Genomic DNA, 17,070 nt, shown 5'->3' with positions numbered 1-17,070 from the left:
ACATTCATCTAAATCATGGGAGGCAGCAGACTATAATTCAAACTTCGATCACATAATCAGTGTCAATTTAATATTTGTAACTTGATTTTAGTCGAAGTGTATGTTCTGAGGAAGTGCAGGGAGGGCAGCATGTTCTGTTCAATCCCTTGCCTTTTGTTGAAACATATGTAGTCAAGTAATTCTGCTGGGTTGGTATTTAGAAGATTTCTTTAAATAATCACCTGGATGATATTGGATTCTATGCATCCTGACACTTATGCACCAACCATGCTGGATTAGTGTTTTTGTGTACACATTGTAGATTATTGGAACATTTTATCAAATTTCATAATTGCACAGCACTGATGGAATTGATGAAATTGTGAGGTATTTACTAAGATACATGTGTATCAAATCTTGTATGTGTAGTTTTGTTGTTTACCTGTTAATACATGTGTATCAAATCTTTGTTTACCTGTTCATAGAAACCTAGTGTAGGCATTGGAGCATTTATTGAATTTTGTCTTTTGATTGTCTTTGGGGCATTTCCTTTTGTGAACTAAATGGATAAAACACATTTTCGCTGTTTTGGCACAAATCCACTAACATGTTTAGTCTTGGGTCATTTAAAGTTCAAAGCACGATGCATCACACACCAGACCTTTTCGTTGCGCAGGAACCTCTTTTGGGGTCATACAATGCCCTCTCTTTTCTGTTCTTAACATTTAGGTCTTTAAGACTTTCAACCGCATAGTGCAAGGAATCCAGATTTGGTGGCCCACCATATCTGCGAACCTTTGGAACTCACTACCTCTTTCCATTAGCACTTCTAGAATTGGCGCCAACCAATTAGTGAGCTGGGAATTTGGGCTGACACTGGCAGTGTACCGCCCTGCTTTCCCCGCTCTGCTGTGCTCCGCTGTTCGCTGCTATTTCTTTTACTGCTTCAGCTCCGCTCAATGTCCAGTTCATTGTTGAGTGCCGCAGTGATGGCAACCTCTCTGTTGTTGGGCTAAGGACACCACATGTCCTCCGCACGTCCCTCCATCCCTCTTGTGTCGTCTTTTTCTTTGGCAGTTTCTCGTGTGCTCGGGCGGCCTCTGGGCTTCCTTCCTCCTGGATAACACTATCCTGCCTGTGTATTTTTTTGTGCATGCTTCTAATACTCAACTCCTCCTTACTGGCAGTACTGGAGACCTTTGCTAGCATGTAATGTCCCTAAACCTTAGGCAAATCTCCTTGCTTCACGTTGACCTAACTACACTGGCTAGTGCACGATCATCAGCCTGCCATGCTCCCCACCATCACCGCTAATGTCTCAGTGCAGTTGCTTGGAACAATACGGCCCTACTTTTCCTTACCAAAACAAGGCAGTTCCTTGAGCACTAGTGCTTGCATGTGGTCCTCTTGGGGTTATCTATGTTTATAGCGGTCCTTTGGTGGTTCTTGATCACGTTTTAACATAAAATACGAAGCTGGGCTGCAGTGACAGAGTTAAGTAATGGTTAACATGAATATCAGGGACAAGGTTACAATGGCTTCACATTTCAGGCCTTGTCAATACTACGTGATGAATAGAGTTGCCACTGCTCCTTTCCCAATGGTAGCAATGTCCAACATCTCAGCGATTTTGCTTCATGGAGAGGTGGCATTGATCCATTGTTTTTTGGTAAAGCAGAAACCTGACGGCAACATGATACATTCAATAAAAGCAGACTAGACAAAATACAACTTTTCATACCTAGTTATCATCATCTTTCCGGGACCTGAAGACTACTGATCTCTCTTAGGCCAGGTATTGGTGACCATTGGCGAACAATTGGATGCTACGATTGGAAATCTCACATTTGCTCTACAACTCGGTCACCGTCCAGCAAATCCCTCATGGTCATCACGAATCACTACATATGCAGGTCATCACTAACCACTGTATATGCTTGACAGGGCATAATTGGGGCATTTAAGGTATTTCGATCTCTACATTGTAATACTTGATTTGTACTCATAATGTTGTGATTTGTTGCATTTTTTCTCCACATGTGTTTAGTCACAAGTAGTATTTTTCTTGATTTATATTTGTTAAAAATGAGAATAAAGGCAACAATCCATTACTATTATTGGAATAGTTTAATCGCATGATCACTGATTCTGCTTGAACCTGGTTAGCGTGTTAGGGGAGTCTTCTGATTCCTCAAGAGCAGTGCTACCTCAAATGTATTTGTTCTAAGTCTCTCCACTGTGATTCATCCACTCCACTTAGAAAAGCACCTAGAGGTCATCCAGCCTGCATTCATGAGCTGGGCAACTTCTCACACTCGCTATGTGACATGCAGCTATGCCCCAAAGGTCAATGTGCAATGCTAATGCCTCTTTGCTTTCCCAGATCTTTCTCGTGGTGGCGAACTTTGAAGAGAACGGGAAGGGCGAGGAGTGTTCGGTCATCTACAAGTGGAACCACTGGAAGCTGAAGTTCCTGGTCTACCAGAAGATCCGCACGCACAGTGCCCGAGACTGGGAAGCATTTCAGATGGAAGGGGAGTCGTTTTTAGCTGTGGCCAACCACAGAGAAGGTATCCAGTCAATCCCCACCTCTCAAGCATGCCACTAAGTACATGGTCTAGTGTAAAGCATCTGCAACCTGCAGCTCTTCAGATGTTTTGCACTGCAAATCCCATAATACCTCTCAATTTGCATTTTTAGTTTCTGTTTTTCGAGAGTTGGGTTAGTGGTTGCTGGTCCATTCGGGTATGGTTGGTATTGCCCTTTCAGCTTCAATGGACCAGTGTGGCCACTCTTACAATGGCGTTGAGTAATAGGCAGTTTCACGTGGCCTACCTCACTCATGAACATGCACAAGTTAGTAAACTGCATTTGTACAATAGGGAGCTTTCTTTCGAGTCTTCCTCACCACACATGCGCAGGTCCTGTATGCTGCCAGGTGGAGGAGCAGGGTCTTACAAACTGGGTCGACATGAGTGCTTAGGGATGTTAACATTATTTTGCCCCATGACATGAGGGTGCTTGATGCCCTGTCCCAGTATTTCAGATGCAGCGATGGGGTCAGTGACTTACTGATTCCAGCCTGTGTGGTAAAAGGCAAAGTGGTGGGGTCAATGGACTTGATGTGACATTAGGCCTGTCCTGAGGAAGTGCTGAGGTAGGAATTAAAGCATTCACCCTGCCTCCGATGATGAGCCACGTGACCCTGCCAGAAAAGAAGATTGGGCGAAGTCCTAGAGGATGGTGTGCTCTTTCCAGCAGCCATTTTCATTATCCTGCATGTCCTACAGTAAAAAGGACGAGGATCCTACCAGTGCTTCGCCACCCAATCTAGGATGAGCAGCAGCACTGCCACAAGCCAATCCTCAGACAAGTCGAGACTACGGTGAGTTTGATCCAGGCCTGCGATTCCTCATTTGTCTGTGTCATGGGTCTGCAACCTTTTGCTCTCCAGATGCATTGGATACCACCTCCCTTCAGACCAGCATAGTCAATAGTGAGGAACCTGGCTGTCGTAGTCCAAAACATCTGGAGAGAAGCAGTCTTGTCTAGGTCAACCGTTTCCGCACTCCACCCATAACACCTTTGCAGAATGCAATCCCTCAATCACGGTTTCATGTCCCACAATGTGTGCTCTGGCTGGATTAACCATCAATCAGTTATTTATTTGCCGCTATACATCATGGATATTGGCAATGGGGTTACTCAGACTTGAAAACATTTAGTAAGAGACAACTCAGTGTACGCTAAGAGTGGCCCAGAAATACAGCATGGGAGTTGGCCCTGACCATCTACTGTTGCTGGCATCGGGTATGTGGAGAGGAGGAGGATACTGGATCAGCCAGAAGTGGGGTTAACTCTCACAGCTCGCTAAAACCGCAATGCCAAGGACTTTGCTAACTCGGCAGGCATGTGCCAACCATGAACACTGAATTAGAGGCATAATTGCATTCTTATTAGCAATGCTGTTTTCATATGTTGGTTGTGTTTGAAGCTCGCGGAGAATACATAGCTCCGTACTTAATTTCAGAGTTCTAGATAGGTCTTCACTGCACTGTGTATGGCACGTACTTAAGTCATTTGGTCATTGTAGCTGAAGAGGAAACGTCCAAAAGGTCTGAAAATAAAAGGCTGAATGGGAGATTTGGCTGAATTTCGACCTTTAGAAAATTCCGAACAGCTGAAAAGTTTGACCAAATCCCCCGTACAGTGGTTGTAGGGCTGTCCCCTGCAGTCAGTCCGTAAAAAGTTTTTAAAAAAAAGAAAAAAAAGGAAAGGACCCTGCGGTGCCCTTTCCCGATTACGGAAGTGAAAGGGAACAGGCATCGTAAGGACACAGTGAGTCGGTGGCACACAGCGAAATGTGCCGCCACAAGGTAAGAAGGGATGTGGGGGCCAGGGCAAAGGCTGAAATGTTCAGGGGAGAGAAGACCGAGTTATTTTGGGAAAAATAACTTTGAGTCTTTTCTCCCATGAACATGTCAGCCCCGGACTTCCAACCCCAATCCAGTTGAAGACAGATGAAAGTCGGATTTCCTACACCACGTGTGACTGTCTGCCATTCCCACAGTCCCCGAGTTCTCCCTTCCAAAGTGGACTACCCCTGGCCGAGTGGTCTTGATGTAATTGACATAGAAAAAGGTCACTGTGAACTGCGAGAAACACAGACGGTTAATTTCTGAATGTATCTTTTGAAAATTCAGTGTGAAAGAAACCATGCTTTATAGGTCGACTAGAGCCTCTGAACGGGTACTTTACGAAATGTCAGCTATGAGTATGTGTAATGACATACCTTTCTGAAGACTTCTGCGGCTTTACCAAAGGTTGTGGTGTGACCTTCAGTACCAGTTAATTGAAGGTCAGCCTTCTACTTCCTCGACCAAGGAAGAGGCGAATTTGTACTGCTACATAGCCCCGGCGCTGGGCAAGTGCACCATGTGCAGCTGCACTTGGCCTTGCACTCATGGGGCCCCACGCAGAGGCTGAAAGAGGATCAACCTCTGAGAAACTTCAGCCCTTTGCAGAGGCTAGTAGCTGCAGCACTGCAGCCTCTAGTCAGGCTCGGGTTGCAGATGTCAGCCAGGCCGGGCTGTGGCAAAACGGATGGTGCGGCAATGCTGGCTGACTTTAACGAAATTGTAACAGTTTTGCCTGCGTTTGCAGCACATGGTAACATCACGTGCTGTATGTACAGTGCCAGAGTGCCATGGCAGCTTATTTTAAGCGACTTTGGGCTAATATTTAGAGGTAGCTTGTTGCAGCTTTAAGCTGCGTGTTAGAAGAAATGTGCACTTGTAATTGGGCTTGTTGACACAGACCAATTGTTGCAGTCCACAGAGCATCCTGAAAAGGGGTGCTGGCAGCCCTTTAAGGACCTGTAATTATTGGAGGTTCTTAAGGACTGCTAGCAGTGCAATTACCCTGTTGTTCTTTTTCTTTGCTTATGTTTAGGCCTTTGACAATGATGGAGGGGCCTTTCCATCTGAAAGACCCCTCACAGATTGTTACCCAGTCAATAGGGTTCCCATCAGTGCCAAATGCCCAAACATATGCAAAAGGAGAGGAAACTCCCTTTTAAATGTTGGTCAAGATGCCTATAACTGACATACAAAAAAAGGTACTGCTTTGCATTAGTTGACAAATGTTCTTCAGACCATACACAACGGCACTCTGTAAGTTTGTGACAGAGGTAAGAGTTTTCCAAGTGACGTTACTAGACTTTTTCTGTAATCTCAAAGTGATTAAAGTAGTGTTGAAAAAAAAAAGTTTTTTTCTCAAAGTTTGTAAAGTAGTGTAAAAACGATTTTTCAGGCTTGTATTATTTTGCATTCTTGTATTTCTAGTTTTCTGGCCACCATGTGATTATGAAGCTAGATCAAATCAATATTCTTTTGGCTGAACACGTGTCTCTAAGAATTTAAATATTGCAAGGTTGCCTTCATTTGAGAAGTGTACTTTGCAAGTAAACTATCAGTTTTCTCACGTTTCCTCTGGCCATGCGCGAGGTCATCCAGTCCTGTTGTTTTCCCTTTGAACTCTGGGACTTATATTTTTTTCTTATCCATTTGACATTTAGGTAAAACAAAGTGCAAGTCAGAGAATTCCAAGCATAAATAGGACTGGGTGGATTTCTCATGCATGGCCATAGGAAACATAAAAGCGCTGTTCTAAAAGAAAGTTTTATAGTAGGTCTCAAAATCCAAAATGTAAATATTTGCAACAAGTGGAGTTTAGAAGACATGTGTTCAAGTGCCTGAACTGTAGAGTATGTTAAAATCCCAGCTTCAGTGTTTAACCACAGTGCGTGATACTGGGCAAAACATATAACCCCTTATACTATAGAGTCCTGGCCTCAGCAGAGCCATTGTTCCCATTTTTCTGCCAGTCACCAAAGTGGCATGGGCTTTCCAGAATACTGCCCACAGGAGAAGGAGTTAAACTGTTTGCTGTGCCCTATTGTGCTTTCTTATTGAATCTTCTTTAGCACGTGGTCTACCATAAAAACTGAAAGGGTCTATATGTGTGTGTTGGGATAAAGGGGCAGGTGGACGGCAAGAAAGTACCTTAATACTCAGTGTGCCACAAATCAATATGCATGCAGCAATGATAGCCATTGGGTTAATGCGCCTACTGCTGAGATCTATGTTTAAAGAGCTGGCCACAAGTTCCAATCCCCTCAAGTTTCATACTTCCATGTTCAGGTTGGTGTGATGTCACTTCCTGTGATGTCATTATATGTGAATTAAGGGGCCCCACAATTAATTTCATGCCTTTGGCCCCCCACAATTCTTAGGGCCGGCCCTGGTTGTAATAATCTCTCCACATAAATCAGAAATACAACTAATTTCCTCTCTCCGAAATGCTGATGTTACCTACAACAGCCCCTTCAGCTGTAATAGGTCTCATCATTTGATTTGGAGAATGTTTGTGGTGCTTATGCCACAAAATTGCAGAAAGCATTGTTACAAAAGAGCAGAGGCGTTGCTAGGGGGTGCTGAGGTGGCTATAGCCCTGGGTCTTTTGGTTGTAGCTTCGGATAGCAGTTCAGGGATTACAACCAAAAAAACTAGGTAGCCCCCAGTCCCGACAGTCTCAAAATTAGCATAGGCCCGGAACATTTCCAGACCTAGCAACACCCCTGCACAAGAGAGAGAGAGAGAGGAATGGGTGTTCTCAACTGAGAATATCTGCTGGCATGAAACTGTCAAATGACTAAAAACTCCACCACCGTACTATCCAATGAGAAGTTCCCTAACAACATTTGATCCAAACAGCAGCCTTTTATAAAGCAAGTTGGGTGCTGGGCTTTCTATTTCCCAGCTGTGCAGTGATTTCATATCGGGTTATTTTGGGTTCTTTTTGTGGACACTTGGGCTATTTTTGGGTTATTTTGAAAGCAGATCTTTTTTGTACTACTGGGAATGCCTTTCAACAGAAAACCACCCACCTCATGTCCACTCTATCTACCACCATCCTACCCGTTCTCTTTTCACCCAACTACCCTACTCCCACTCTCTACCCCCACCCACTCCACCCCATTACATGTGCTGGTTGGGTTTTGTTTGGGCTATTTTGGGTTGCGTTTGACAAGTCCTTCAAGGTTGCTTTGCTCTTCATGTGTTTTTCCATCCAACCAACGACCATCACCAACCCACCTCACCCCCATTCTCTCCAACCCACCCACACTACCCCCACTCTCTCTAACCCTTCTGCAAACCCTACCTTCACTCTCTCTACCACCACCCATCCTACCCACACTGCTTGTATCCCCACCAACCATACCCTACCCACACTCTCTCTACACCAACCCAACCCCCACTCTCTCACTATCCCCACTCTCTCTACCTCACCCACCCTACCCCCACTCTCCCTAACACACCTCCTCTCTCCCTACCACCACCCAACCACCCACTGCCACTCTATCTACCCTGACACACAAACCCCCACAGTCTATCCCCACCCACCCTACCCACACTCTCTGCCCCACCCATCCTACCTCCACTCTCTCTACCCCACTCACCCCCCTACCTCTTCCCCTACCAACCCTAACTCCACTCTCTCTACCCCCACCCACCATACCCTCACCCACCATACTGCCACCAACCCACCATTCCTCACTTTCTCTACCCAAAGCCACCCACTGTAGCTGCATTCTCTCTACCTCAACCCACCCACCACACTCCATTCTCTCTACCTCAACCCACCCACCGCACCCCACCCCAACCTACTCTATCCCCAAGCCCACCCACCCATTCTACCTCCACTCTCTCTAAGCCCACCCTCCCAACCTACCTCCACTCTCTCTAACCCCCATACACTTACCCTACCACCACTCTCCCTACCTGCACCCACCTACCCTAACTCTACTCTCTACCTGCACCCACCCACCCTACCTCCACTCTTCCCCCACCCACCCAAACTCCACTCTCCCTCATCCCCTACTCTCCCTCCCCACCCAACCCCCTATTTCCACTCTCTACCCCCACCCACCGTAGCCCCACTCTCTACCCCCACCCACTCTACACCCACTATCCACCTGCATCCACCTTACCACCACTCTCTAACCTCATCCATTCAACCTACAGCAACTCTCTGTACCCCACCCACCCTACCCACCCTCTCTCTTCCCCCACCCATCCTACCTCCACTCTCTCTACGCCCACTCACCCACCCTAGCTCCACTCTCTCTACCCCCTCCCACCCTACTCCCACTTTCTCTACTTCCACCCACCCTAACCCTACTCTCTCTACCCCCACCCACCCTAACTCCACACTCTACCCCCACCCACCCTACCCCCACCCAACCTACCCCTACTCTCTCAACCCCCACTCTCTCAACCCCCACCCATCCTACCCCCACTCTCTCAACCCCCTACACGCCCTAACTCCACTCTCTCTACCCCAACCATGATACCCCCACCAGCCCACCCTTCCCCACTCTCTCTACCCCAACCCACCCAGCCCCATTCTCTCTACATCAACCACCCACCCCACCCCCATTCTCTCTACCCCAATCCATCCACCCTACTCCTACTCACTCTATCCCCAACCCCACACACCCCCACTCTCTTTAAACCCACCCACCAATTCTACCTTCACTGTCCCTCCCCACCCAACCCCCTATCTCCACTATCTACCCCACCCACCTACTGTACACCCCTATCTAGCCCTTTCCACCTTACCCCACTCTCTACCCTCACCCACCCACCCTACAGCAACTCTCTGTACCCCACCCACAGTAACCACACACTCTACCCCCACCTACCCTACCACCTCTCTCTACTTCCATCCACCCTATGCTCTCTAGCCCCACCAAACCTCCCCCACTCTCTCTACCCCACCCACTCTACCCCCACCCTCTACCCCCTCTCAACCTTTCTCGCTCATCTTTCCTCTTGCTCATCATCGATGGCACCCTCTCTCAATCATTTCCTCCCTTGCTCCATTCTCCTTCCTTCTCATTCTCTTGCACACCCGCACCCCCTTATCACAACCTCCTTTGAAACGTTTCACTTCCCCCCTTGGACCCTGGTGCCTTTAAATGCAACATGCAAAGAACAATACAAGCCAAAACTATTGGCTCAGCCAATGCTTGTTTTAATGGGCTATTGAGGGTGTCTACCACATAAGGGCACATTCATAAGAAGTGGCTTAAGACAGAACTTCACTTTGATAATTCACACTTTAGGTATTCAAAAATGTGCACCTCATTGGATTATTTGAGCAAGTGTGCTTGAAGATACCCGACTGCTGCAGCAAGCTCGGAATACATGTTATGGTCTGGCAATTTTTAGCACAGCAACAGTGCTGTGCATTTCATCTCCTGGTACTTTTTCTAAATGGGCATATGATGTATGATTGGACATTTCCATGTATGGAAGTGGAACACTGTACCAACTGTTTCAGGCACTGCTTCAGGGATCTGGCACACATATGCCCATTCTTTGGGAGAGCATTTTTGTCACGGGAACATACATTATTTGCTACGATAATGTTTAGTGAACTTGTTTCTGGAGTGTTGGAATTGTTCATATATTTCCTTTACAGAACTGCCTTATAAGTTATATTGCTTTTATCCGACTTTTTCCGAAAACTGCACTGCAAAATGCACTGCAAAATTGTAAAAGTTCTATAGTGGAGTAGGGGGGGGGGCGCTAAAGGGACCTCCAACCCCCATTCCCTGCAGACCAACTGGAGATTTGTCTTACCCTCATGCTATTTTCACTTGTGAGTGATGATTTGGAGGCCATATTTGTGACCCACCACTTTTCAGCAGCCATCCCTCATTGGGATCCCCCTACTACTGCTGGAGCCTTATCATTATTACCAACATGTGATCCTCACTGCACTGGGAGCTCAGTTCAGCTTCAAAGTTTATAAACCAAACACAACGTTCTGGGAAAAAAGAAATAAGGGAATTTCACTGATGCAACTTGGATCTGTATGGCTGTAAATCCTTCTTAATGTGCCATATTAGAGGCTTCCGTCCCTGGATTTCTTGAGGTGCCAGCCTCTTCTAACCAGTGGATCATCCGAAGCAGTTCAGAAGAACCTGGGACACTGTTAGACACAATGGTGAGCTTCCTTAAAGGCTTCACTCGTTTATCATTAACTGTTCTCCTCAAGAAGTGGCGGTAAACCCATATAATTCCAAAGAGTCCAAGACCTCCATGTTTCGGTCAAGTGTTGAGCAGAGAAGGCAATATCCTTGCTTGTTAGTTGTGGATGCTGTGCAGTGGGGCTAAGCAACGGATCCCACCCACTACATGGGTATTAAATGTAGAGGAAGAAAGGAGCAACGCCTGTGCTGGTAATTGTATTGGGATTTGTTAACCCGTATGATGGGCTAACAAACCTGTGGCTATTAAGAGATTTTATAAATAAAAGTCCGCTCTCATTTTGGAATGCGGCAAAGAGAGCTTTATTTGAAGTTAACATAATATGAATAATTTGGTACTCTACATAGCTCTTCATGTAGATCTACTTCTAAGCGCTTAAATAAACAGCACTACTTTTGTTGTCCACCTGTGATACTCATTTCATCGATCTCAGAAGGATGATGGGCTGTGGAAGTGATGGAAAAACTCAAATTAAAATTCAATCAAAATTGTGAAAGTCTGTACTTCTTTCAAATATTTAAGGTCTCCTCGCACAGCAAGTGATTTGCTGTTCTTTGACATGATGGGCTTTGCCGACTGGGGTACCAAATCATTGGGCCTCATTACGAGGTTGGAGGTAGCCATGGTGCTATTAGCCATAGGGCTCAATGGGAATGGGGATGGAGCTAATAGCGGGCCCGTTATTAGCTCCCTGGTCCCTTAGCGGCTCCCGCTAAGGGCGACTGGTAAAACCAGGCGCCCTTAGCGGGACCCGCTGAGGGACCTCGTAATGCGGCGGTAAGGTGGTCAAGGGATGGGACAGGTGGGGGAGTTGGGGGCACTGGAGCACAAGGACGTTGCAGACTCAGGCGATGGTAGGAAGGTGCCAGCCACAGGATGGAAACCAGACTTCTATCATGAGTCACCCTGCATTCCTCGGCACCCGATTGGAATGTGCATTGTCCCTGGGTGCTAATTTCAAATAAATAATCAAATAAAACTCTTTTGTCAACAAAACAACATTTATGGAATTACTCAATAGCAGCATGGTATGGGTTGTCTAATCCTACGACAGTGTGAGCATGGGCCTCTAATCACCTTAACCCAAAATATGCCCACCACTTTAGAAGCAAGTGCACGTTTGTTTGTAAAGCAGGCTTATTGTACAATCAGCTGGGATGAGCTAGATGACACTGCAGAGTAAAACTAACCCGAATCTCTCTGAACCACACACACACTTCACATTATATGCATTTTGCAACAGTTGAAACCCCTCCACATATTTTATTACAAATCATCCCCCCACACATGATTGGTCAAACCGATACAAAAGAAATCCAATATTCTCTAATTACCACGTTCTCATTGGTCACATTTATCTACAGGGACGTCATTTCACCAAAATGCCAGGGGTAGCGGAAGTGACATCACACAACCCTTGATCCCCTGATAACATCACACAACCCTTGACCCCCTGATGACATCACAGGAAGTGATGTCATTTGACCCCACCCGAAGTGATATCACGGGAAGCGATGGAACATGACATTTCACCTGTTGACAAAACAGGAAGTGGCATCACATAGCATTGTACGCTACAAAAAATATGGTTATAATATCACTACAATGTGATGTACATTTCATACAAGAATGGATTGCCATATGTATCGTTAAGATCAGTGTGATAGGCCCATATTACCAAATTACTGTGAATGCAAGCAGACGTCCATGACCAAATGATAATGATGTGTTATTATATAGCACTTATGCTTAAGCACTTTATATAGAAAAGATATACATCCAATATCACGCAACCTGTGTTGGTACTCATTTATCGACCTCAGAAGGATGAAAGGCTGAGTTGAGGCATTTAAGAACAGACTAAATCAGTGACTCGCCCCCTGAAGTGTGCCTGAAATAAACCTTTAATAAGTCTAGCAATTATTGTATAGAATTCCAGAAAGACACATTATTTGGTATTCCTATTCATTCTTATTTAGGGTCAGTGCTGAAAGTGTTAGACTTGTGGCACTCCTATTCTCATTTTTCTTCTTTTTTAAGGGGCCTGAACAAGAAAGCCAGCCACTCCAGAAGTAAAGAGTCACATGGTGCTGGCCCTGTTTATCTAACTACCATTATCAGCTCATATTTACAGCACACCCCTTTTGGGGATTTGTCCATGGTAGGTCATGACATCATCACATAGTTACACATTTAAACACAAACACAATTGATCACAAGTTCCAACTGGTACCGTCTAACCCCAGACATGATGCACATGGTTTGCAAGGACAATTCAAACAATATGGGGAGGGAGAGAATAAACAAGTTTCATTTGAACTGGTGATAACTATCTCACCTGCCCAGACTTGCTGGCATGCTTGTTTCACTATAATCTAAACGACTACCAATTGAACACGCATAGCCTCCGAACACAACCTGAGAAAATAACCGAACGCATTGTGTATTGGTCAACTCTGCCCTTCGGTGTCCCTTAACACCAGGTTTATTGTTTGGTCAAAAGTAGATGGCTGGGCTACCTTGAACAATGAGTAACAGACTCCAATGTACTGCGTCAGCAATGACATTTAGTTCACCTTTCACTTCCATGTTCAAACCCTGCATTTCAGTGATCCATATGACAATCCTCCTTGAAACTCTATCTATCCCCTTCCTGTTGAAAATGCCCACAAGGGGCTTGTGGTCAGTCATGATAACAAACATTCGTCTCCACACAAACTGCTGGAATTTCCCTATAGGCCACACGCATGCTAAGGCCTCTCTTTGTACAACTGAATATCACTTTTCTGCATCCTTAACAACATGTCAGGTAAAAGCCACTGTTTGCCATCAGTTCCCTTTTTGCTGCATCAAAACGCAACCAAGGCCATTCTCTAGCATCCGTATACAATTGTGCATCCCATTCATCCTTGAAACCTTTTAAAATGGGAGCATTCATAAAAAACACCTTATATCCTCAAATTCTTTCTTGCAACTCTCTCACCAATTAAACCTTACACCTTTCTTCACCAACATCCTCATCGTCTTTGTTCTTCCAGACACATTGTCTATGAATGTTTTGTAAAACTGAATGAAACCTAGGTATGAGGACAATTCCTTTTTGTCTTCCAGAGCCCTCATATTTTGTTTTGCTTCCAGAGTGGCAAACATTGTTTTTATGCCCTGCACAGACAATTCATGACCTAAATACTGAACTTTTTCCAGTCTAAATCTGCACTCTAAATGGTCACACCTGCATCAGATATTCTCCCCAATAGCTCCTTCAATCGCATATCATGCTCCTGTACATCCTTGTCCCACACCAGTATGTCATCCTGATAACAAGTGCCTGATACATCTTTGAGTAAATTGTCCATGACCCTCTGAAATACACTAGAAGCATATACCAATCCAAAAGGCATCTCCTACACCGGTATAGTCCAAAAGGAGTTATACATGCAGTTAGATCCAGAGACACAGGATGTAGTTTTACATGGTGATATGCCGCTTTTAGATCAATAGTCGAGAAAATTGCATCTCCCCAACCTTTACCAATTAATCATCTATATTTAGAAGTGGAAACCTATCAGGCATTATATTCCTATTAAGTGCTCTAAGGTCAATACTGTGAAGGAGTTCCCCCTTCTCACCTGGTTCCGTTCTTTGCTGGAGTCCTTGGTCGCTGCCTTCTTGCGGACGGACCTGGTTTTGAACAAGGCTGCCCGAGTCTCTTTCGACTCCAGAGTGCGTTCAGTTTCCGGGACGCGGATCCAGGAATCCGGGGAACTAGGAAAGGTGCAACTAGCACACAAGTCCAGGAAATAGGAGGAAAGGAAGGGGCAAGAAACGGGTAGATAGACAGGTACAAGGAAACAATACCGTGAGCTACGGGACACACGTCGGATCGCTACTTTGCAATAGCATTGAGACGCGAGGAGCCGCGGAAGGCGTGGTCTATTAATAGAATACGTTACGTCCAGCGTGTGGAGCGAGAAAGGGGGACAACCATGTTGGGAGTATTATGGATTGCACGCCCCGTTGTGACAAGGACCAGGAAGTCCAAGAGGGACGTATTCTGTAGTTCCTGACAGCATGCCTCCTCCGAAGACCCTTTCCTCCAGGTTTGCCCGGGTGTATGAGGTGAAATCTTCTGAGCAACCGAGGGGCCTTGATATTAGAAATAGGTTCCCAGGTTCTTTCACTAGGACGGTATCCTTTCCATTCAACCAGGTATTGAAGCTGGCCCCGTTTATACCTGGAATCGCAAATCCGGGATACCTCATATTCCAGTTGGTTGTCGACCAGCAGAGGAGGAGGTCTACAGGATTTCCGGGAGGATGGAATGTAGGGTTTCAATAAGGAGGTATGAAAAACTGGATACATTTTCTTCCAGGAGTCTGGTAGTTTGATGCGGTATGAGACAGGGTTAATAATGTCCTTGATGGGAAATGGACCATAGTACCCGGGGAGCCAATTTGTTTGGTCGTAGATGTCGGGGTAGTAATTATGACGACAACCATACTTGGTCACCGACTGCATAAGAGGGGCCTGGTCTTCTTTTGTAATCCGCATATCTCTTGGTCTGCGTTCTGGCCTTCTCTAAGTATTCCTTGGCCTCCTGGTGTATGTTGACGAGGGTTTCGATCCAGGAGTCAACAGTAGGTACCGGTGTAGAATAAGGAAGAACATAGGGTAAAACCGATGGATGGAACCATTGACTACAATAAAAAGGACTGGTTTTGAGCACTGAATGTTCGAAGTTGTTGTAGGCGAATTCAGCAATGGGTATCAGGAGTGACCAGTCATCCTGGACCTTGGTGGTGAAACATCGAAGATACTGTTCCAAGGTCTGATTCCACGTTCTGTGGCTCCGTTGGTTTGGGGGTGATACCCTGAAGAGAGGGCACTTTGAATTCCCAGAATTCGACAGAGATGTTTCCAGAATTGTGAGATGTATTGAGGTCCTCTATCAGATATGTCCATGCAGGCGGAATATGTGTTCCAGAAAGATTCCAGCTAGTTCGGAGGGGGATGGTAGTTTACTGAGGGGCGTAAAATGAGCCATATGAGTGAACAAGTCTATGGTAACCATGATAGTAATGTATCCTTGAGATGGTGGTAGTTCCACAATGAAGTCTGTAGCGATGAATTCCCATGGCCTACTTGGCAGTGTTGGTTGCAGTAGAAGACCTGCCGGTCTTTTGTTCTCATGCTTATTTTGAGCACAGACAACGCACGCTTGGACGTACTGCTGTACGTCAGTATTCATCTTAGGCCACCAGAACTGTCTCTGTATAAGACGGAGGGTAATGGTGATGCCACGATGCCCGGAGTGAAGTGTGTCATGACAGAGATTTATTATTTTCTGTTGTAATTTCTGTGTAGGAATGAGCAGTGCATTGTCCTTGAATAAATATCCTTCCTTGGCTCTTAGATTCCATTGATTTTTCCTTGACATATCCTTCCATAACTCAGAGGATTGGGTTTGCGTTCGGATTTCTTCCAGGAGGTTGACTGCTTGAGCTACGAAGATCGGGAGGGAAAACATCTTAGGATATGCCTTATCTTCAGTGGTTACGTAGTCAGGACGTCGAGACAAGGTGTCAGCAATCAGGTTATGTGATCCGGGAACATGAGTGATGTGGAACTGGTACTGGGCAAAAAAGTAGGCCCAACGCGCCTGACGACTATTTCTACATTCCAATGACTGTAGAATCTGAAGATTCCGATTGTCCGTACGGACTTGGACTGGATGTCCAGCTCCCAGAAGTAGATGCTGCCATTCAGTGAAGGCTTGGCGGATGGCTAACAATTCCTTTTCCAGGACGGAGTAGTGTGTTTCACTCGGAGTCAGGGTTCGTGAAAGATAAGCAATGGGGTTTTCAAGCTTATCTTCTAATTTCTGTTTCAACACTGCTCCTATGGCGTAATTAGAGGCATCCGTTTCCACTAGAAATGGTTGGCTTATGTCGGGTTGGGCTAAGATAGGAGCTTGTGTAAACTCGGTCTTCAAACGCTGGAACGCTGTGTCTTGCTGTGTGGACCAGATAAAAGTGGTGTCCTTCTTTAAGAGAGCAACGATCGGTTGAACAATCTCGGAAAAGGTGGATATGAACTTTCGATAGAAATTGGCAAGCCCCAGGAATGATTGAACTTGTTTCACGGATGTGGGAGCAGGCCAAGCCAGAATAGCCTTTACCTTTGAAGGGTCCTTACCAATTCCCTCTGGGCTAAGGATAAATCCTACGTAGTGAACAGAGGTAATGTGAAACAAGCATTTTTCGGGTTTGGCTAAGAGTTGGTGTTCACATAGTCTTTGTAGTACTACCTTTACGTGTTCTTCATGCTCCTTGGAAAAGATCAATATGTCATCCAGATATACAATGACGAAGAGGAACAACATGTCAGAGAACACCCTATCCATCAAATGTTGGAAGACTGCCGGGGCATTAGCTAGTCCAAAGGGCATGACCAGGTATTCGTAATGGCAAAA

General features: G+C 45.6%; 1 protein-coding gene across 3 annotated transcripts in view; it reads left to right on the top strand.

Moving 5' to 3' along the window:
• Positions 1-17,070, top strand: part of TSPEAR (thrombospondin type laminin G domain and EAR repeats) — a 213,883-nt gene that overhangs the window by 140,797 nt on the left and 56,016 nt on the right. For all 3 annotated transcript variants that reach the window (XM_069615843.1, XM_069615842.1, XM_069615844.1), the window contains exon 8: positions 2,363-2,549. In XM_069615843.1, coding sequence (XP_069471944.1) covers positions 2,363-2,549 — 187 coding nt within the window. The remainder of the gene's footprint in view (positions 1-2,362; positions 2,550-17,070) is intronic.

The sequence above is a fragment of the Ambystoma mexicanum genome, chromosome 9 (assembly GCF_040938575.1).
Source record: "Ambystoma mexicanum isolate Mex_15411 chromosome 9, UKY_AmexF1_1, whole genome shotgun sequence".
Classification (NCBI taxonomy): Eukaryota; Metazoa; Chordata; class Amphibia; order Caudata; family Ambystomatidae; genus Ambystoma; species Ambystoma mexicanum.
This window is presented reverse-complemented; position numbering and strand designations above follow the sequence as displayed.